The 20,842-nt window shown below is 40.8% G+C and overlaps 1 protein-coding gene across 4 annotated transcripts in view; it reads left to right on the forward strand.

Moving 5' to 3' along the window:
- KLHL29 (kelch like family member 29) overlaps positions 1–20,842 on the forward strand; it is a 394,046-nt gene that overhangs the window by 134,409 nt on the left and 238,795 nt on the right. For all 4 annotated transcript variants that reach the window (XM_027641022.1, XM_027641020.1, XM_027641024.1 and 1 more), the window contains one exon: positions 17,523–17,828. In XM_027641022.1, the coding sequence (XP_027496823.1) occupies positions 17,568–17,828 (261 nt within the window). In that variant the 5' untranslated portion in view covers positions 17,523–17,567. The remainder of the gene's footprint in view (positions 1–17,522; positions 17,829–20,842) is intronic.

The following is a 20,842-nucleotide window of genomic DNA, read 5'->3' on the forward strand; positions in this document are numbered from 1 at the left end:
AGCTGGTCAATGTAATTTGTAACAGAAAAGCTACATATTATAATGCCAGATCTTTCATAATATGTGCGTGTTGCCTACACTCTGCTGTTTAGTGGCAGTGCTGCAAAATATTTTACCAGAGTATGTGTAAATCCTATAATCTTAAAAATTAAATGGGGAAAAAAAAAATCAAACCAGCCTCCATCTGAGCAAGAAGGCAGAAGCCTGAACCTCATGCAGTAGCTGAGCATGGGGTTGCCTGAGGAAGGTAATGGCACTCTTGCTAAATTGCAGAAACACCAGTGTCCTCCCTCATGAGCTTTGGCTGAGAGGTGGGGTTTGGCTAAGCCTACCCAAAAGCTCTGTTAGCAGAGTGGTGAGGACGTAGTGTTCCTTTGGCACACCTTTGGTTGTTTTTCTTATCTCTCTCCAATGAGCTCCAGTGCTCTGTTAAGCTGAGCCCAGAGTCACACAGGACGTCTCAAAGAGCAAAGGATTATACTCACTCCTTGTCTTCAGTCTAAAGCTGGACTTAAAAACCGACAGCACCACCTGAAAGAGAACTCTGTCCCAGTGCTGTGCCAGGTGCATCGGCATCCAGTTCCTGGCATGGAAACTCTGAGCCCAGCAGATTTCTTTAGTGCTCTGTGCTTGAATTATATAGGCAGCCAAAGCTGGAAACCAGATCCCTCAGCAGGATGAGTCACCCTGTATTACCTCCCTTTGGTGCTCAACTCAAAGCATCCCTGTGTTTTGGAGGGGCTCGTGACATGACACCATGGGAATTGGGCCACAGTACCTCATTTGGGTATTTCCAGTGTTCCTGCAGTGATAAATGGCCAAATGATGTTCCTTTTGGCTTATACAACAGCAGGACATTGGGCACCTAAACAGCTTTATTAGCAATGATGTGGCTTCCTATGGACTCTGAGGTACACAAGCCTTGAGTGATTTTGCACATGTTTAAACTAGATATAATGTCTGAGCTCTGCTTTCCCTACCTGAGGGCTTCTTCTAGGTTTGGTCTATACTCTCCATACTCAGCTCATCAGCTGAAGAGGAGGGATAACAACAGCTCTTGACCTCAGCAGATTTCATCATGGTTAAACTGGTATCGAGAGTGTATCTGGTGGCACTGTCACAATGTAAGAAGACAGAATGCAATGGCACAGAGGAGGCAACTATGCAATATGCAGATTTATTTTTTGTTTTTCTTTTTCTCCTGCCATTACCATGTTTCTCTAAAACTGCTGAATGTGGTTTTGTACTGTTGATCTTGCACGTGTGCCTGCATTTCCCAAGAGAAATCTTAAACAGATCCAGTGTAATTCCAGGAGCATGTCCTTCATGTGAGCAGCACTGCAGGCTCCCCTGCTGCTTCCCACATGTGGTAGCAAGAGATGCTCTCACACTGACTGTCGGTGGATATGGCACTTACTGTCACGGTATCTAGGGCTGGATTTGGCTTTCCATTCAGGCAACGGATGGTGTTTCCAAAAAAGAAACTTCTACAAAATGGGGAGTCTCTGGGAGATAATTACGTGGTTGTATAAATAATGAGTGAGATATTATCTGCTAGCTCTATAGTCACATCCATGGAGAGAAGAGATGAGCTTTCTTCGAGGGCAGGAGAGTTCTCTCAGCTCAATTAAATGGACGTATAGTACCAGCCTGACACTGAACATTTGTTCCCATAGGAGGCTGTTAAAGGGAAATACAGTTAGTGTTGCATACAGCCTGTGTTTAGACCTCCTGCTTGGATTATGAAAAATGTTAAAGCTAAAAAAAACCCCCTCATTATTTGAGTTCCAAAAGCTGCCTGGCTCCTGCACGCTCCCTGCAGCAGGGCGCACCTTTCGCACTGCCCGATTAGCTTCGTGTTATCTAGTTGCAAATGCCTGGCTTCACTATTCCTGTACTTTATTTTAAAAGGCTTTTGCTGTGTTCAATTGAATATACTGTAATCTTCTTATCAGATACCAAAGCTCTTTAGTGATGCCATTTTGAAGCGTACTTCAGTTTTTAAATTGCATATTCTTCTCTGGCTGGAAGGTCTCTGTTCTTGGTTTAGATAGTGGTTGAGAATATATATGTGTGTGTGTATATATGGCTATATATAAATGTCTGAAAACATACTGACCCCTTTCCTGATATTGTCCAATTGTGGGTTTCCCTCTAGAACTCTGGCAAGGGAGAATATGGAAAACAAAGTTGGTAGCTACCCTCCTGGGCCATTCTGGGGTGCTTTTCCTGTACTTTTTTTTTTATTGCATTTAGAACCTTCAAAGAGATAGATAAGTTCTCTCTGAACAAAAGCAAGGTTTTTCATTATTATTTATATTATTTTAAGTGCAAGAACGAGGCTGATCTGATTTTGAGTATAGAGCTGAAATCAGAGCTCATATATTCTGGTCTCACATCTGTCAGTAACTTGTGATGTGACTTGAAACAAAATCAGTTAACCTGTGAGTCTGTTTCCCTACCTGTAAAATGGGGTTGAGAGTAAGAGGGATGCCACGAGCATTAAATATTTAATGTTTGTAAAGTGCTTTGAAGACAAAGAGTGCCACATAAATGCTTATCATTGTCTTAAAGTATGAGAAACTGGATAAGCTTGTGTAGGAAAATTTTGCTAGAAACTGTAACTTTGGGAATGAAGACCAAAGCAGGAGAAGAAAGGACATCTTGCAAAATTGAGTATTAAGAATTTTGAATGAAATGCACTGGAGAGTCTGTCTCTAAAGAATCAGCGGAGGCAGTCTTCAGAAACATTTAAAATAACCTTTGGAAAATCATATGATTCAGTAATCAAAATTGGACTTTTCTGCTAATAAAGAAAAAAAAGAAAGTAAAGTTCTAAACAAATTACTCTGTTTAGCCTGGCCACGGTAATCAAGCATGTAATGGGGCCATTATGTGAATACTGGGAAATAAGACATGTAGTTATAGACAGGCATTATTTCGTAGTGTATGTCTAATCCATCCTCAGTGGATGTTATTACTTACCTAGAAGATCAAGGAAATAGAATGGATATGTACTTTATTCAGGGAAGAAATTGGTAAAGCACTCCATCTGTGAAGATCATTCCAAGCAACTCATACACTTACATCAGCTTAGAAATTATTTACAAGTGGATAGGCAAAAAGATAATGATAGAATGCATGGAGAAAAGTTTTGAAGGAAACGGGGAATGCACATCTTCAAAGAATGAAATAAAGCAAAACCCCAGCCTTCATCATAATGTAGGAGTTCTTCCCCATGGTGCCTTTCATAATTACACTAACATATTGCAGATAGAGAAGTTTTCAGTCCTTTCTGTCCCTCCTCCCTGCTACTACAGAGGATGAGTGCATAAACTGCCTTGGAAGAAGGCAAAAAAAATTAAAAAATCAGTTCTCTTTTATTGCAAGACTTTCCTCACTGTGGCAAGCATCCAGACCCCCACCCAGCCACTGTCTCAGTCCCCCTCCTCAGCAGGACCAGGAGAGAAAACAATGAAAAAACTTGCGGTCAGGATGAGGACAGGGAGATCTGTGACCAAGTACCATCATGGGGAAAACAGGCTTGACTTGGGGAGAATTAATTTCTGCCAGTTAAAATAGAATTGGATGGTGAGAAACAAAGTGATGAGTTAGATGAACTTCCCCCGACCCCCATCTCTTCTCGAGCTCAACTTCATTCCTAACTCTTCTACCCCTGCATTCCCCATGGGTGAGTGGGGGAGGGGGATTGCGGTCAGTCCATGACATATCCTCTCTGTTGCTCCTTCCTCCTCATGTTCCTTCCCCACTCCATCATGGATACAGTCCTTCAGGAACAGCTCCAAGGGTTCCTCCCACAGGCTGCAGTCCCTCGGGATAAGCCTGTTCCAGCATGGGTCCTCCACAGGCCACAGGTCCCTCCAGAATCCTGCTTCAGCATGGGTTCCTCTCCATGAAGAGAGGTCATCCATGGGCTGCAGTGTGGATATCTGGGGAAAAAAAAAAAAAAGCTGGAGAGACACTTTTTACAAGGACATGGACTTTTTACAAGGACATGACAAGGACTAATGACTTTAAACTAAAAGGCAGTAGGTTTAGATTGGATATTAGGAAGAAATTCTTTACTGTGAGGGTGGTGAGACGCTGGAACAGGTTGCCCAGAGAAGCTGGGGTTGCTTCATCCCTGGAAGTGTTCAGGCTAGGTTGGATGAGGCTTTGAGCAACCTCGCCTAGTGGAAGGTGTCCCTGCCAATGGCAGGGGGGTTGGAATGAGATGATCTCTAAGGTCCCTTCCAACCCAAACCATTCTATGATGATTCTGGGATCAGCTTTCTTCACAGGCCTCTCCATATGCAGCAGGGTCACCCCTACTCCAGTACCTGGAACACCTTCTTCTTCTTCTTCTTCTTCTTCTCCTTCTCTGACCTTGGTGTCAGCAGGGCCGTTTCTCACACTTTTTTCCTCATTCCTCATTGCCTGTGCAATGTTCTTGCCCTTTCTTAGGAACATTTCACAGAGGAGCTGCTAGGAAGAAAAGTGTTGACAAGTACATTAGTTCAATGATCAATAATTTTACTTCTTTTCCTTTTTTTGAGAGGGAACTGTTCTGGTGCTTATGGGCAAGCTTAGGCATATATTACAATTTTATATGAGATATTCCTAGTTGCTCTTTGTGCCAGGCAGGCTGCTGTATAAGCTGGGAGAGTTGTGCTGTTCAGAGTCAGAGCAGAGTGATTGTAACAGCCTCCTGTGCTTTTTGGCCTTAAAAATCTATAAATTCGTAAGACTAACAGGAATGGTGTGGTGACTCATCCGTGCGGCAATCAAGGTGTCGCAGCAAATCAAAAGTTTCCACCGCTTCTTTGAGACGGGGATTCAGAGAAAATGCTGACGGTAATTAAAAGAATTGCTCATCCCAGGCTGTGAAACTGCGGTGTGCCTCATAAGATATGCGTCTTATCTCCAAACTATTTATGGCTCTGTCTTGGGTAGTACGTGCTGGCTCCCAGAGCTGTGGAGCAGGACGTGGCTTCCCAAAATGCTGTGTGGAGCTGGCACGTCGTGTCATATGGCACTGGATTTGGCATTCAATGCTTTTTCCTAGTATTCAGAGCTCTGACTTTGTTCTCTCAAGTGCCATCATGTGTTTGGATTATTTACTGGAAGCACAATACCTGTGCCTGTTCTTCCCGTGCCTGCTTCTCTTGATGCCTCAGAATTGCTTAGATGATGGTAATTCAGAGTCTCAGCCTTTGACCACTGTTTGTGCCTTACAGAGAGCCTGAATTTCTAACCAGATTGATTGGTTAAAGCTAAAACTACTTCATTGGATGTATGCTTCTCGTAAAAGCTGTTAGGTTTACACGTGAGAAATAACTGTGAAGTCTCTGTAAGATATTTATGTCTCCTTGTCATGTTTTAGATCTCTGAAAACAAACTCCTTAGTTAGTTTCATAGCAGTAATAAAATACTTTGCTTCAATGTCTCGCTATTAGATGTCACAACATACTTTTGGTTTTCCTTCTCATGTTTGTGGGGAAATGGCAATGTGAAGAAAGATTAATCAATCAGGAAAATGTTCTGTTATTTCCCTTCTCATCTATTGCAAAAACCTGATGGGCTGCGAGGCTGTGTCTCTAAGCAATGCATATAATGTATGCGGTTACTGCATGCTCAACAGCCAAATGCAAACATTGCAGAGTAGAAACACAAGGTTTATCTAAAAATAAACAAAAAAGAAACAGAAATCTGTACTTCAGATTCTACACACAAGCTGTTCAAACAGTCAGATCTTAATAGTAGATTTAAAAGTGTCAACAGCAATGGCCTTGTGTTTTTGCATGGTTAAAACTTGTCAGCAAATTCAGTCTTTTGAGCATAATAACACTAAAAGGCTTACAACAGACTGTCCTTGGTGTATTGCAAAACAAGGAAAAAACCTCACAGGAACAACAAGTATCTGTTGACCTGGGGTCGGCGTGGGAATCTCAGGTCACTGTTGTAGGCTGCAAAGCTTCTTGAGGAAAGAGCAAAATCCATGAAATCGTTGCATTGCTTAACCACATAGTGAAGAGTAGGAAGGGAACAGACCTCTTCGGATTATATTTAGTAACTATGAAGATTTTGCTTGTAATAGTCGCTTTGCACCGCAGAGTATTTCTCCCCCCTCTCCTCCCCACTCCTCCTCAGAAAAATTTGGTCTGATGCAGTCCGAAAGTAATCACATGCTCATCAGCAATTTTTCAGCAGACCAGACAAAAGTATTCTAAAAGTGAAAACCAAATTATTTTACTCTACATATGTTTATTGACAGATGGGCTAGGCCAGATCTGTTCAGGAAGATGCAGGGATGGACAGTAGCAAAAAAAAATGCAGTGCTTCCAGATATTCCAAATATTAAACTATCCCCTGATGTGCTACTGTAAATTGAAGTGACGACTGTTGCTGTTAAGGTTGGCTTTACACGTATATTTTGCTGGTGTTGACATCTGCTGGATAAATTTGCTACTGGCAGGAGGAATATGCTCTGTTTCAGGGAACGGCAGAGTGCCGTCCTCTCCTCTAGGGAAGCTTGCACTGCACATCTCTGTATTCCAGAGTCGTATACTCTCACCACTGCCTTTTTTTCTTGTTTTCTTTTTGTTGTCTTCTGTTTCCAAAATTGTCCTGTAAGCAAAAATTCAATTTAAAGATAGTAAATGGCAAACACATTTGGGCAACAGACTGACGAAACAGCTGCTGTCTTTCTTCCCTAGACTTGTTTTTTTCTGTTTTGCCCAAGGCAGTAAAGGGAAATTAGTTTATTAGTTTCACGTTGGTCACTGGTGAATATCATCCCCCCTCACAAAAATAACACTTTAATTCTGCTTGATTTGAAATAATTGACCGATCAGGAATGAGGCATGTGAAGGGACTACCAAGACAGAATTACACCGTAGGGCTGGAAGATCAATTGTTGGGGAGGAGAGCTGAGACACTGCAGCCTTATATTACACCTGCCTGTTTATTACACTTGGCCTGAGGGGAAAGCAATGCACCATTCTGATCTGTTGCCTCAGAGAAGAACGGATGTAAAATGAATGCAAAATAAGGGAACAGCAAGTTGTTTTTTTATGTTAATACATTTTATATTGATATTGAAGACATTTGAGTAAACGGAGCTTCTAGTTTATAGAACAACATATGTGTTTTTCCTTCTTTCTATGCCAATATTCTTTCCTAAATGCGGTTTAATTTTTAATTTTTTTTTTTTTAGCTTCTCAATAATACTGTAGTGATTGACTGGTAGCAGTAGCACAAATACTTAGTAAAATTAGTCCCACTGGAAGATTACTCAGATGCTACAGCTCTTCTTACTCCTCCTTCCTCCACTCTTTCTGCCTGTTTTAATGATTTCATTTTAAGAAAAACGACCTCAGGCACAGCAGAGAGAAAAAAAAATAAAAGTCACAAGAAAAAACAACGGATGGACCTATGCTTTGGCAAATCCTGGAACAGAAGCGAGGCCAGATGTTTGCTATACAGGCATTTGGCATGTATGTAACAATCTCGCTACAAGACTGCATATAAAGTTTTTGACAGCTTTAGTGGAATGCAAATGAATGATTGCTATTCAGAGTAAAGTGCAAACATTTTGGCCAGTGCTTGCAAATCTAGTAGTTTTCAAGTTATATTCTTGACTAGATTCTTGGTATTCTTAAATGCATATTTAAGCAGGTGCTTGCCAAATAAGATTTGATTTCTGTCTGTAATATTTAAAGGTTCTACATCACCTAACATATCTTGAGAGGGATATGCTGACTGTTTCATGAGCTGTTTCTTATTTGATCATGTTATTTCTAAAGCAGCTAATTAAAAGCTGCAGACCTCTGGCCTAGAAAAGGTGGGCTGCTGATTTACTGCATTCAGCAAACAGCCTTCATCCAATAGTTTAAAAGATAAAACATGAGTCACTGGTGGCAATTCTAAGTGAGAAGCAAAAAAGGGTGGTGGAAGAAGTGATAACAGGAATAGCTTTTAAGAGGCAGAGGAGCAGTTAACTTTGATACTGGCTGTGTTATTAATTCATTAGGACCCATCCTAACGGTTCTTGAATCATCGCCTTTCAAAACACAACAAAAATAGCAAGTGGATGTAAGTGATACTTACTTTATTGTACCAACTGAAAATAAAGTCAATCCATTTTATGAAATGTGTTTAGGCCATGAGAGGTGATGAGCTGTGACTGCAGATGGACAGATAAAGTGGGCTCTGGCCAACTCCAGTGACATGCACTGGGATGAAAAGATTTCTATTCAAAAGTTCCAGGTGTCTGTGGGTGAGCTACAAGTCCAGTATTTCCAGCTAGGGAAAGGGGGGCCAAGTACTGATGGAGTATGAATGGTACCAGTGCCATGAAGCAAAAGGATGGAAATACGCAGAGGAACTCTCCTCTCCAAGCACTTTTCAACTTCTAAAACTACAAAAAGAATATATGTGGCTCCTTAAACAAAGAGTGAGGTTGCTTGAGAGGCTTTGTGAGTGGAAGCTGGTGACAGTCCTGCATTTAGGGCACCAGAAGTTGGAAATACTGTAGTTATTCTCCTTAGGGTAGGGATCTTGCATAGTCTCTGGGAATTCACTTCCTTAGTGCAGGATTGGGATAACGGCACTTCCCTACCTCAGTGTGCAGCAAATCATGTTAAAACCTTGAAGATTCTTGGATGCCTGTTGGTATGGGCTGTGCTAGTCTCATTTTCAGTAAATTTAAAAGACATGTGGCACTTAAGTACATGGTTTAGTGGGCGGGCTTGGCAGTGCTGGGTTGGACTTGATATTACAGGTCTTTTACAACCTAAATGACTCTGATTCTATGATTTAATGTTTTGGTTTGGGTTTTTTTTTCTGAGGCATTTTGCATATAATAAGCTCTTTTAATATACCAGATGCTTAGGGACTGTTTCATGCTGTAAGTGTAAATGTGCTCTTGATTTAGGGGAGTGATACATCTCCTTTCAACAAACTGTGCGTCAGAAAATTCTCTGTGGTCAGAGGGCATCAGTCCTGGAAGAGAAAATTACTAATTCCCCAGGTACTGGCTGAAGCTTTTTAGATGTGGACAATGACAGAGGTGGGATGACCTAAAAATATCCTCTAAGAGGGAAATTTGAAGTATGGTTTCTTAATTATAGCATTTTGCAGCACTACGGGTGACCCAGAGAACTCATGCTGTAAAATATGTTGCGTTTAACCCTTACTTTGGCAGAGAACTTTCTCCTGTATTAGTTTTGACTGATTTATCAGTCTTCCTCAGGGCTTGGATGATTGGAAACAACAGGAAATAAAAGGAAATTTCTCCTGCCTCGTCCAAGATGTGATTTGAAGACCCAGTCCCCTTCTCCTCTACCTCCCACCCACGCCCAAGGAACCATCCCCAAAAGAGCCAAAATCTTGCTAATTAAATTTTTGAGAGCTTTACTTCGTGACATTTGGCAGCACTGACAGTAGCTTATCCTACGTTTCTGCTTTATTAACTATGAAGTCTTAGGCGAGATTAGGTATGTCAGGTCCTGGCAACCACTTAATGTGTTTTGAGAAGACGGCCCGTTTCCGCAGAAGAAATCCCTTTGTGTCCCTGCCTTCCCTCCCCACCTCTCCTGGGCAGGAACCCTTGGACCCTGGCCACCAGCTGACATCCAACCAGGCCCTGTGCCGGCAGTCGAGGTGTTTGGCCACCGGCTCTGCCGTGCGAGTCTTCCCACACAAAAGCCTCCACAAGCTGGCCTTTAACACGGCAGCTCTTGGCATTTGGTTTTCCTTCGTTTGCTTTTCATGCTAATGAGATAATTTAATTAGGGAAGTCAATGTTTTGGGCAGTGTTTTGCAAGCAGGAGTGTTACAGAGGGACACTGTGTTTTTCTCTCTCTCTCCATTTTTAACAAGGCTGGGTTCCAGACACTGCCAGCTACCCTGGACCCTGCGGAGACATCTGAGGAAGTTATTATGCCTTTGTGTAAAGTTCTGGTGGATTTTCATTTAGGAAGCTGCTGCGTAAAATTCCAGTCGTGTTGCTGCAGAAGGACCTTGGAAAGACCAAGAATCTGCAGCAAATGGCATCAAGAATTAATTTTGGGCCTGGAGGGGTGGTGAAGGTTGAATTGTGCTCTGAGCTTTTTTTGTTGGAGAAGGGAGGGATGGTTTGCAACAAGCCATGGAGGACAACCAGATCAAGTGAGAGATCTTTCCAATAAAAGCCTGAAGATAGAGGAACGGAGTTAGGCATTTTCTCCTAGATTTAAGAATTTTCTCCAAATACATATCCTAAACCAGCATATTTTGACATATTTTCTGCAATTTATAGTTAACAATAAGTGCATCTGAGGATGTGGATGGAGGCCTTTCAGAATAGTTGAAGAAAGTCTCATAGTCAGGAACATCCCCAGAAGGAAATCTGATGTAAACTTCATGACTTTGTGTGTGTCCAGATTTGGCAAGCAGCAGGACTCAAGATGGGACTCATATTCATCTTCTGTTCCAAGAGTGTGAGCTGCAGGACCACAGATGTCTCTGAGCTTTTGAACTTTTTTCGCTCTGCCAGTGCTCATGATCCATGAATTGCAGGACGTGTTATCTACTCCACTCAGGTTGTAAAAAAATTAGCACCTGAAAGCAAATTACTGCATATAGAAAATGATCATATTGAAGATAAATTTCCTAGGAGCTTAGTAATAAAACACAGATTTTTTAGTAACCCCTTATTTAGGAAGGTCATATTCTCTCAACTTTGAAAGAAAGAAACGAGGCTATAAGGTATGGTTTCACTCCCATCGTGGCTGGGTTTTTTTTAGTTGGATAGTCTAGTTTATCTTTTTACTTATCTAAAGGGAATAATTTCATATGCATCTGAGGTACTCAGAAATAATAAGTGTACACACTTTTCAGCAGTATTTCAAGACAGAGAAGCAAAAGTCTCATTTGTGCTTCTTCCATAGTGAACTTTCTGCTAAGAAGACACCGTTGGTTTTGATGCTTTGATTTTTTTTTTAATACATCCCAAAACATCACCTCCTCTAGCATATATTTGGAAAATTAAATCCTGTATAATCTCTTAAATCTACTGCTCCTTTATCACTTACAGTGTTAGGATTTGGGCTCCTTTTTTTCCTTTTTTTTTTTGTTTCCAAGATCTGATTGTTGCAAAGCAGCTCAAGTCTCTGCCTTGTCTTGGATTTTACAAGAGCTTTACAGCTGTTTACAAGACTAAATCAGGGGTTTACAAAAGTAGACCTTGCTTGATAATAAAGTTGTTTCCTTGCCCCTCAAATATTTCTGGATCTTATCTTTCTACACAGCTGCTTGTAGTTCAGCTTTACAGAATCTCTTGATTGGATTCCGTCTGCCTTTGTCTAACAAAGAGTTCTTTCACTGAAGTCACCCAAACAGAAAAAAAAAGTTAAGTAAAAATTGCGAAAATGGATTAGTCAGATCCATGTAGGCTTGTAACAGTGATTCCATATGTGTCTAAGAAAGTCTTTGTAGGTTAAAAATAATGTTGAGCTCGAATAAAACATTTTGTTTGGCACACTGCTGAAGTGAAGAGTGGCTCCTGAAGCTGCTGGGTCTGCTGGTACCTTGTTTTATTTCGAATTTCCTAAAGACTTGTACATACATGACCTGATGATTGAATTATATGCAGAATTTATGGTAATACTGATATATTTCAATGTGATTTTGATGCCATATGCATAAATTATATGTTCAGACCTGTGCCTCAGGAGAGGTTGTTGTGTCAATGTGCTCTGATAAAACTGCATGCCGTAACATTTTCCCTGCAGCATATATCTGAAATCACTCAAGCTTAGGTACTTAGACATCTTCCTCTTTATCAGTTACAGTTCTTCATGCTAGATCTGATTACAGCAAATCTCTCTTCTTCCTCGTCTTTTTTGTGTGTGTGTGTATCTCATAAAATACTTAGGCCTTACATGCACTTAACTGCTTTTGAAGCTCTCTAATGGGCTATTTTACCTGTGCTTCCATTTATCCAGTCTGAAAACACCTAAGATTATTTAGCTGCTTATTTTAAAGTTTCAGGCTCTTTCTCTCTTCTTTTGTACCATTTCCCTAATGACCATTTATCTACTTCCATTGCTGTCTCCCAACCTCTCTTGCCTATCATGTTTCTCTAATGTTATTATTTAAAAGGTAAATTTAGAAACAAATGCTTACCCAGGAAAAATTTAAATTAAAAGCTTGACCTTTATTTTTGAAGTCACTTAATGAAGTTGACTAATAGTCTAAGAAATCTGATTCTCTAGCTTCAGACTGGCGGAAAGCCTGTTTTTCCTTATATTTATATCTGTGGGGACAGACACTTTAAGGAGACCTTGACTAGATAAGCGTGGAAAGCAGAGAAGAAGCTGCTTCAAGGCTTGAGCCGGACTGTCATTTAGAGGAATGTGAATAGGAAACATTTTTTCTTCAGAACAGTGAGTGTTTTGGGCTTGGGGGGAAGAAGGCTGTGTTTAAATGTATCGAGCATAAAATGAAATGTTAACCACTTCAGTTTAATAAATCTGCAGCAGTGATCTGTTTGAACCTGGTAAGAGGCCTGAGGATAACATGCTGCTATCTCACATGCCGCTGGTCTTTTCCTTGCCTTAGTGCATGTGTGTGGAAGCCGTGGAAACAAGGAACAAATGAACTTGTCTTAGAGATGTGGGTTAAAATGAGTACCAGGAGGAAGATGTTTTTATGCTAAGAAGGTAGGAGGATTTCCAAATGGTCAAAGTGTTCAGGGTAAATCTGGAGGCTGGATGTTGTCATCTGTGTAGGTGCCCTACATTTGAGTCCTGAAGACACCCCTGTTTTGCAGAAAAACCTTCTCGAACTTTATTGTTGAGCAAGCTGTTAGTATGAGACATTTCTGAAAGTCCTGGTTGTAGAAAAGGTTGTGTTCTCTAGCACAGGGGTATGCTCACATTTTACTTACCCTTGAGAGGGATAGATGTAAAGTAATTTCTCTCACCTGCTACATTGCATGTTTTGGCCTTGGACAACCAGGAGAGATCCTGTCTCATTCCTCAGAAGGTGTTTGGTATTGTTTCATTGTTGTTACCCTTCCCTGATCTACCCTCCCAATCCCATCCTTCTGTGAAAGTAAATAATGGAGGAAAGGGTTGGGTGCCTGTATAATCCTCATGCCTGGGTCCTGCATAACCTTTGTCTGAAACCAAGTGGGCTGTCTGTGTTTTGGCATGATTTTTGCAATGCATGCACAGTGATGCAGTCTTTGGGACTGAGATAGGCATTCTGTTTGCCTTGCCATATCACTAAATCTCCTTTCAGAGTTGTATTTACCTCTGGTTGCTCAATCTCTCTTCTTTGGCTTATAGCCCTTTCCACAGCTCTCCCTTAATACCAGTTTGATCTCCTTCTTGCTTTCAATTTATCAGTTCAACCAGGAACTATTATGGATTTCTCTCTCTTTTTTTGTCTCTCTTTAGTAGGGTGGGTTTTTTTCCCCTCTAAGAGAGCTTTTGTTCCTTTTGGCTGCACAATAAAATCCTTTGATTCCATGTGACAAACAGGAACACGTTTCCTTTCTAGTCGAGATTAAAGACACCTGGCTACTCCAGTGATTACATCTTGAGTAGAGAGTGAGTGAAGGCCTGTCTCACTGACTTTACCACCTTCACAGGATAGTATGTCAGCTGAATTGGGTGCACAGAGGGATTTTCATCAGTAATAGCATACAGTATGCCTCCTCATGGACTACTGCTCTGAGATGCACAAATCATACATTCTTTCTATTGCTGGCTATGTCTGCATCTCTACATCGTGGTTTTATGGCTCTGATGTAGGGTAAACATATCTGAGACAGCTCTAAGCTTATCTGCTCTAGTACTGGCTCTTAGGGCAGTGTGGAGCTTCATACTGGCTGAAAAATCAACCCCAAAACTGAGGTTGATAGATCTATAATTAACCAAGGCTTAGCTGCCGTGGTGACTTCAGTGCAGACAGCACAGGGAGCTCCCCAAGTCTAAAAAACAATGTAAAAACCTTCTTTCTCTTCTTTAGTGCTGTTTAAAGTGACGTGAAGCTAGCTAAAATGCCTGCACATGAATGTTGAGGAAAACTTTCCTTTGGAAGGTAAAAACGTATTAATTAATTGTAACTGTTGATGTTGGTATTTTTAAGTATTAGGTATTGATCTTTCTCCATCTTGCCATCTCCACAAAAGAAAGGATTTTGGTTTTTTTAGGCGGGGTTCGGAAAGGAGGTTTATTACTAGGGTAAAAAAAATTCTGAAGAATACATGACTGTAAAATTTTAGTCTAAAATCAGATAGTTTGGAACTGGTAATGATGGGGTTTGGGTGACAGTTGGACTCGATGATCTTAGAGATCTTTTTAAACCTCAAAAATTCTGTGATCTCTGACTGCAGTGACTGCTGCCCTTGTTGCTGTTTGTGTAGGTTTCCACTGGCCTCTGTCTCTGCTGTTTCTCAAGATGGTTTATGCTGCCCTGTGTCAAGTTCTGTGCAGAGGAATGCAATGATTATGCTTGACTTGGGACACAGTCTGTTGGAGAAGTTTTTCTTATGAGTACAGGATATGTTTGAAGCATTATTATTAGGATTATGATCCTTGATGAAAATAGTCTAGACAAAGCATAAACTCTGGATCTAAAAATATATTTAAAAATTAGCTAGCCTGTTCACAAACCATTTCTTACCTCACCCAGCAGCTATTTATGAGAACATTGTCTATTCTTTCTAATTTTAAATAGCAAGCACTAGCAGTTGAGTACTCATGTATTAGATAGTTATCCCCTCCGGTTTTTCTGCACATCTTGTTGCTGTCAAGTGTCTTTGTACCCAGCCAAAAATGACATGTTGAAACAAGTAGTGTATATTTAATTCAGTGTATTGGAAAAAAAAAGTGTGACATTGAACCCTGGTTTTTATTTTTTATTGGAAATACCATGAAATAACAGCCACTGGACTGAGAAGTGAATTCGCTCATGAAGAGGGCGGTAGGTTTTAAGTAAACTTCTTAATGCGTGGCTTAGTCACAGGCTTTTTTCCTGCTTGTTATTGACGTAATTGCCTGTCAGTCTCATCTGATAGTAGAATTGCTGGGGGCATAGTGTCTTGGATCGTGTGGCAAAAACTGCTCGCTATTGACTTATGTGCATGTGTGCTGCTGCTCTCCGCTGAATTAAATGTCAGATGTACTCAAGTGTGTGGGTGGGTGGGGGAGATGTGATTTGGTTCTCTCTGGTTGCCTTGTCAAGGAGTACACTAATACAGCTAATGGAGATCCTCGAGCTCGGGAGGAGAAGGGTATTCAGTTGACAGTCAGCATCCAAACAGTCAGGAAAGATACCTTCACACGGCAGTGGAGGCTGTGGGGATTAAAAAAGAAACTTTTTCAAAGGCAAGGAATAATAAAGGATATTTTGAAATTGCAGCTTGCAGTTTACAGACTCCCTTTTTGCCTGATTTGGCAAAATATTTATAAAACAAACGAAAGTGGGGTTATACCTGTGGAATTCTAACCTTTAAAGACACTATGTTTAGGTACTGATTTTATTCTGAGATGGTTGTCACTAGAGGAAAATCTTGCTTTGTTCACCTCTACTAAAATAAAAGTTTCTGTTTTCACTACAGCACCTTTCACAGCACTGGTGTCTCTGGTTTTTGCTGTGGTCATTGTACAGCTGAGCTGTCATTCCCACGTGGTCCTCTGGAAAATACAAAAATGAGCTTACTGAATGAAAGTATCAGACGGCCACAAAAAAACAAGACAGAAGAATCTAAGTAAATATCAGTGAATCATCAACCCCCAAATCATCAAGTCAAGCCTTGCATCACATCCTACCAGAGGAAAAAATAGCTGGCTCTGTTGGTTGAAAAGGAATGTTAATTTTGTGGTCAACACCAACAACACTGATGTGGTCCCCAGTATAAGCTCTTGTTGCCATTCCTGCACAGTGGCAATGTAGCCATCACAAGTGCAGCTTTCTAGGAGATTTGGTTCAGCATTTAGTTGAAAATAATGACTGTAGGAGGGAATTTGGGGCTTTTTTTTGTAATACACATATTTTTGAATTTTTAACTGAGGAAGAGTATTCTTCATCTCAAGCTAGTAGCTCTGGTGAACCAGTTAAACCTTTCATCATTTAGGCATAATAGTTGGTTTTGTTTACTTTTTTTTTAAATTTCTACCAGGTGAATAACAAACATTCTTGTTAGGCACACTGTTTTATACCACTTCTAAGTTTTATCTCTCTTAAGAAATTTCTTATGTCTGAGTTTCTGGGTGAGTTTGGTTCCAGCTTCCTGCACAGTCCTTATAAGCAGATGTTTTTACCATCCATTTTTATATCTAAGAATTTGTGAAACAACATTGCTTCCACTGACCTGATATTATTATTACAAAGAACTTAGTGGATTGTGTGAGGCAAATAAAATAAATCAGGTGCTGCAGTGACCTAGATACTCATTACTTATTTATGGAATAAATATGTTTAGCATTTGCTCATACTCTTCTTCAATTGCAAATGCTGTAAACTTTCACTTACTCAGAACTCTGCTGGAAAAATAGCATTATTGCAATTCTACAGGTTAGGAGACCTTGGAAGGAAGCCTTAAGTAACTGCTTTAGACTATGTAACGTATAATTATCAGAACTGGGATTAGATTTTGGGAGTCTTGACTTCTGGCGTTGTGTTCAGAGGTCTTGCTCTTGGCAGATAAAATCTATGGATAACAAAGACTGAGAGGGTAAGCAATGATAAGGACAGGATGATCACACAGAACAACTTGGTCATTTGATCATTTTACATGTATTAAGTGTTTTAAGTCTAGCCAGAAGCACAGGAGGAGACAGAACATATTGGCTTGCCCTGGAGAGCATCCTCTCTATGGGGAGCTCTCAGGCATCATGGAGTGAAACCTTCCTGTAGGAGCTTCCAGTGAGGAGGTCAAAAAAAAAGGAGGGGAGGGGGCTGCATGAAGCAGTATTTGGCTTTGAAAACAGAGAAGTAATGGACAGATTTAGCAGGTAGATTTTTTCTCCCTTTGATCTTTAGGGTTAATATTTGGTCATGTTTAATAATAGGATTTAATAATAGGATTAATATTTGTGTCAGATACAGGAAAGAGCTACAGAAATTATCTGAAGGCTACTGAGAAAACTGCAAGAGGGAGCTGTTGGAAATGTTTTCCTGTTATCAAAACATTGAATGATGACTTCCTTCTATCTTGGCTTTTCATGATTGGCGTGCTGTTGCTTGTTACTCTACTGAAGGGTTTGGGCAGATGGTATTTCCTCAGTTCTATAGGACTGGGCTCTCCCACTGTGTCCTTGTACTTGTCCAAACTCTTTCATTTGTGTTCCAGATTAACATTTACTGCAACACTGCTCTCTTCTTCCTGATGTTTAGCTGGGAAAAGCAGAGGAACAGTACTCTCCTAAAGCAGAATAGGCATGGCAGGGTCTTGCCCTGGTGGTTATTGAGTACAGGTGCTGTGCTGGGACCTCATTCCTAACTACTCTTTGACTTTAATCTTTCAGGCAAGCTCTTGAGTTCCCTTTGAGACAAAGCTGCCCTCCACCGAGATGTCACGGCACCACAGCCGGTTCGAAAGAGATTACCGTGCCGGGTGGGATCGCCGGGATTGGAGCTCCAATGGCAACCATGTCAGCAGCACCAACTGCAGCAGCGCTGCCAGCACCAACAGCAGCACCCGCCCGGGGCTGCTGCCCCTGCCCATCGTCCCCTCCCGGCTCCCCACCCCGGCCACTGCCGCCTGCACCACCGGCAACAGCGACGTCATCACCAGCCTGGTGGCCAACTCCTCCCCAGCTTCAACTACCAAAGTAAGAATTCAGCTTTTCTTTTTAAGGGGTCGATCTGCTAAAGGGGCTGTTAGAGATGGAGCTTCACCTGTCCCTTTGTAAAACCTGTGTTTGTGGTATAGCCAAGAGTAGGAAAATAAATTCCTGTGGGCAGTGTGTGTCTTTTTTATTCTTTTCTGTGTTGTGCACACACTAGAGTAGGTCTTTCTTGCTCTAAGACTGGCTCATACTTCTGAGAGGCCCAGGCAGAGCAAATGCTTCTTTCCTTTCAGCACTACCTACATTTGGGCTTTCTGTGGCTTTACCTTGAACACATGGTTCCCACTTTTGCTTTTGGGATTGCTCTTCTTGTCTGTTGACCAAGGTAGAGCTGTGGTTGACAACAAATGGATATGGTTCTCATCCAGAGGGAGTGGAAAGTGACTAAAGGGCATAATTTTGGCTGAATGGTGTTTTTTCTTCTTTTAAGTTGATAGTTTCCTACAGGGTTCTCAAAGCCTCGTTCTTAGTGCAGGTGGGAGTGAAACAGTGGGACTCCTATAACCAAGCTTGCTCATTTGGGCAAAAAAGGCACACTGAGGAGTAAGAAAATGTTAAGCATCAAAGAACTGAAATCACTAGTAAACCATTGGGCTTTTTTGTTCCAATATATTATTGGAGGAAAGAGGGTGACTTTTCCTTTTTTTAAAAAAAGAAACAGCAACATTTAGCTCTTTTAAATCTGCAAAGTACAAGTTGATATTCTAGGAGAAAGTTGGGGGTTCTTTCTGCATGTAGATTCAGGTAGAACAGCTGGGGAACAAAAAGCCCTGGCAAATGGTAAAGGTGACCACAGCATTGACAAAGTGAGCCAGAAGCGCTGCTGGGTTTCTTTTTATGATATTTAACATTTTCTTTCAACTTGGTTTCATTTTAATAACTGCAAGTGCCAAATACAGCAGATGCAGACAGAAGGAAAGGAGACAATAAAGTTATTTAAAGTAAGCCAAGAGCAAGCTGAAATTTTACTGCAGTACCATTATTATATTGATTTTTTTCACACTGTAGAAAAACAAGGTCAATGCTGCAGAAGGAAACATTAGGCCGAAGTGTGATTGGTTGTAAAAATTTTCCATGGCATCTTAAAATTATTTTCATTTGAAAGAAACCACTCGGATTCTGATCAAAACATATTTAGAGTTCTCCAGATGCTATCCACAGATAGATGCATTTCAATCATGCTTTGTCTGGAGATGATTGAGGCTATTTTGGAGCCAAAGCAGTGGTTTCATTTATCACGACCTTTGTTCCTGGGTCTACTTAAGAGTCCAACGATTGTCTGGAGCTGATCAGCCCTTTTCCCAGATGTTCAAAAGCATTTTGAAGCTTATCAGTGCTAGTAAACCATGTGTTTATTAGGGGAGAGGAGGCAGGAACAGCAAGTTAAATACCTTTCAATCATATGCTCAATGTGAACCGTCTTCTAAATTACCTTATTAGACAATTTTCTGATGACTTTCCTTAGTAAGAATGTTTTGGCATGAATAGATCAAAAGCAATAAATAGACAAGAATGGAGGTAGCATGGGACATTTTTTGTTCTGAGAACTGTTAATCAGCTGTGTAATCTCCCATAAAATAAATGTGTAAAAATGCATAGAGTTTTTACCCCAGCTTCTGCTGCTGTGAATCAGCTAAACAGCTCTAAAAATTCAAAATTGCATGTATTAAAGAGGAAAAAACGTTGAAAAAGTGAGGTAGATAGGATGAACAGAGATGCAAGGGTGTGGTGCCTAGCAGGCTTCCAACTAATGATGTGAAATGGTGTTAGAGGAAAAATCAGATGCTCCCATAGACACCTGTTCACCCTGCCTGACTGTGTCTCTCTCCTTCACACGCAGCAGATTTACACTTGGGTTCAGCAGTGTAACCAGCCAGGGCCTTTCTCTTGTAGAGTCCAGCTAATTGTCAGGCATAAAAAATTATATCCATATAATGAGGAAATCACAAGTAAGAAGAATAATGTGGTTGCTTGGTTTACTTAAAAATAAAAATATAAAAATTAAAAATATAAAAATATTTTAAAAATAAACCAAGCATGTGTAAAGTTTCCATGAGCTATGGAGAGTTCACAGCCTACTCTCTGCAACCATTTTGTGAGCATATTTATGGGGTACCAGCTCATGGGGGGACAGGTGTCATCTTAAAGCTGAATTTATTACTTCTGTTTTGTGGATATTTGATTGCTTAGCTGCCCTTCTGCAGGGCTGAACCTTCCCAAATGTTATGGCAGGTGTCATCAAACTCAGTGGCAAGGGTGTGCCCCAGTAACATGGGTGAATAAACTGTCATGGTGTTGAGAAGCCAGAAGATTGAGAAACTGGTCCTCCTTATTTCATTGTCCAAGGATATGGGTACAGCCAGCAGTGGTCCTCCACACTGAGGACAGAAAAAACTCTCTGTGCCATCCAGTTGCTGGTTTTGACTTTACATACCTTCCAGACCTGGTTTGAAGATCTCAAACCATAGGGACCAACCATCCATCTCCCTTCATTTTGTGTTCTTGCCAATTAATTATCTTCTCAGTTAAAAGTTTGTTTTGTTTCTTTTGTAAGTCATCTAGTCTATCTTCAAACCTTTGGTCCTTGGTTCCTCTAGTTTCCTGCTGTTGACCAGTCCTGGTAGTCTCCAAATAACTGTGTATCTTTTGCGTCATCTCTGTTCTTCATTTGCCTTTGAAAATATGGATACTAAAATCATATAGGTACCAAAACCATATTCATCCTTTCATCATCACTCACCATTCCCTTGCATGTTTCTGTGTCTGTGCAGATAATAATTGCTCCAGACTTTTTTGCCAAAGTGCTAAGTCAATAGTTATTAAAAATACATATACATGGCATCATCCTCAATTACATGTTATCAAACAGAGTCATAGTCTTGTCAAAGATTGAAATTAAGTCTGACAAGACCTGTCTTCTGGATACCTGTATTGGCAGACATTGGTCATATTCCTGTCCTTCAGCTCCTGATTAACTGAATCCTAAAGTGACAAAT

This window comes from Corapipo altera, unplaced genomic scaffold (assembly GCF_003945725.1).
Source record: "Corapipo altera isolate COAL_440 unplaced genomic scaffold, ASM394572v1 46, whole genome shotgun sequence".
NCBI classification, from domain to species: Eukaryota; Metazoa; Chordata; class Aves; order Passeriformes; family Pipridae; genus Corapipo; species Corapipo altera.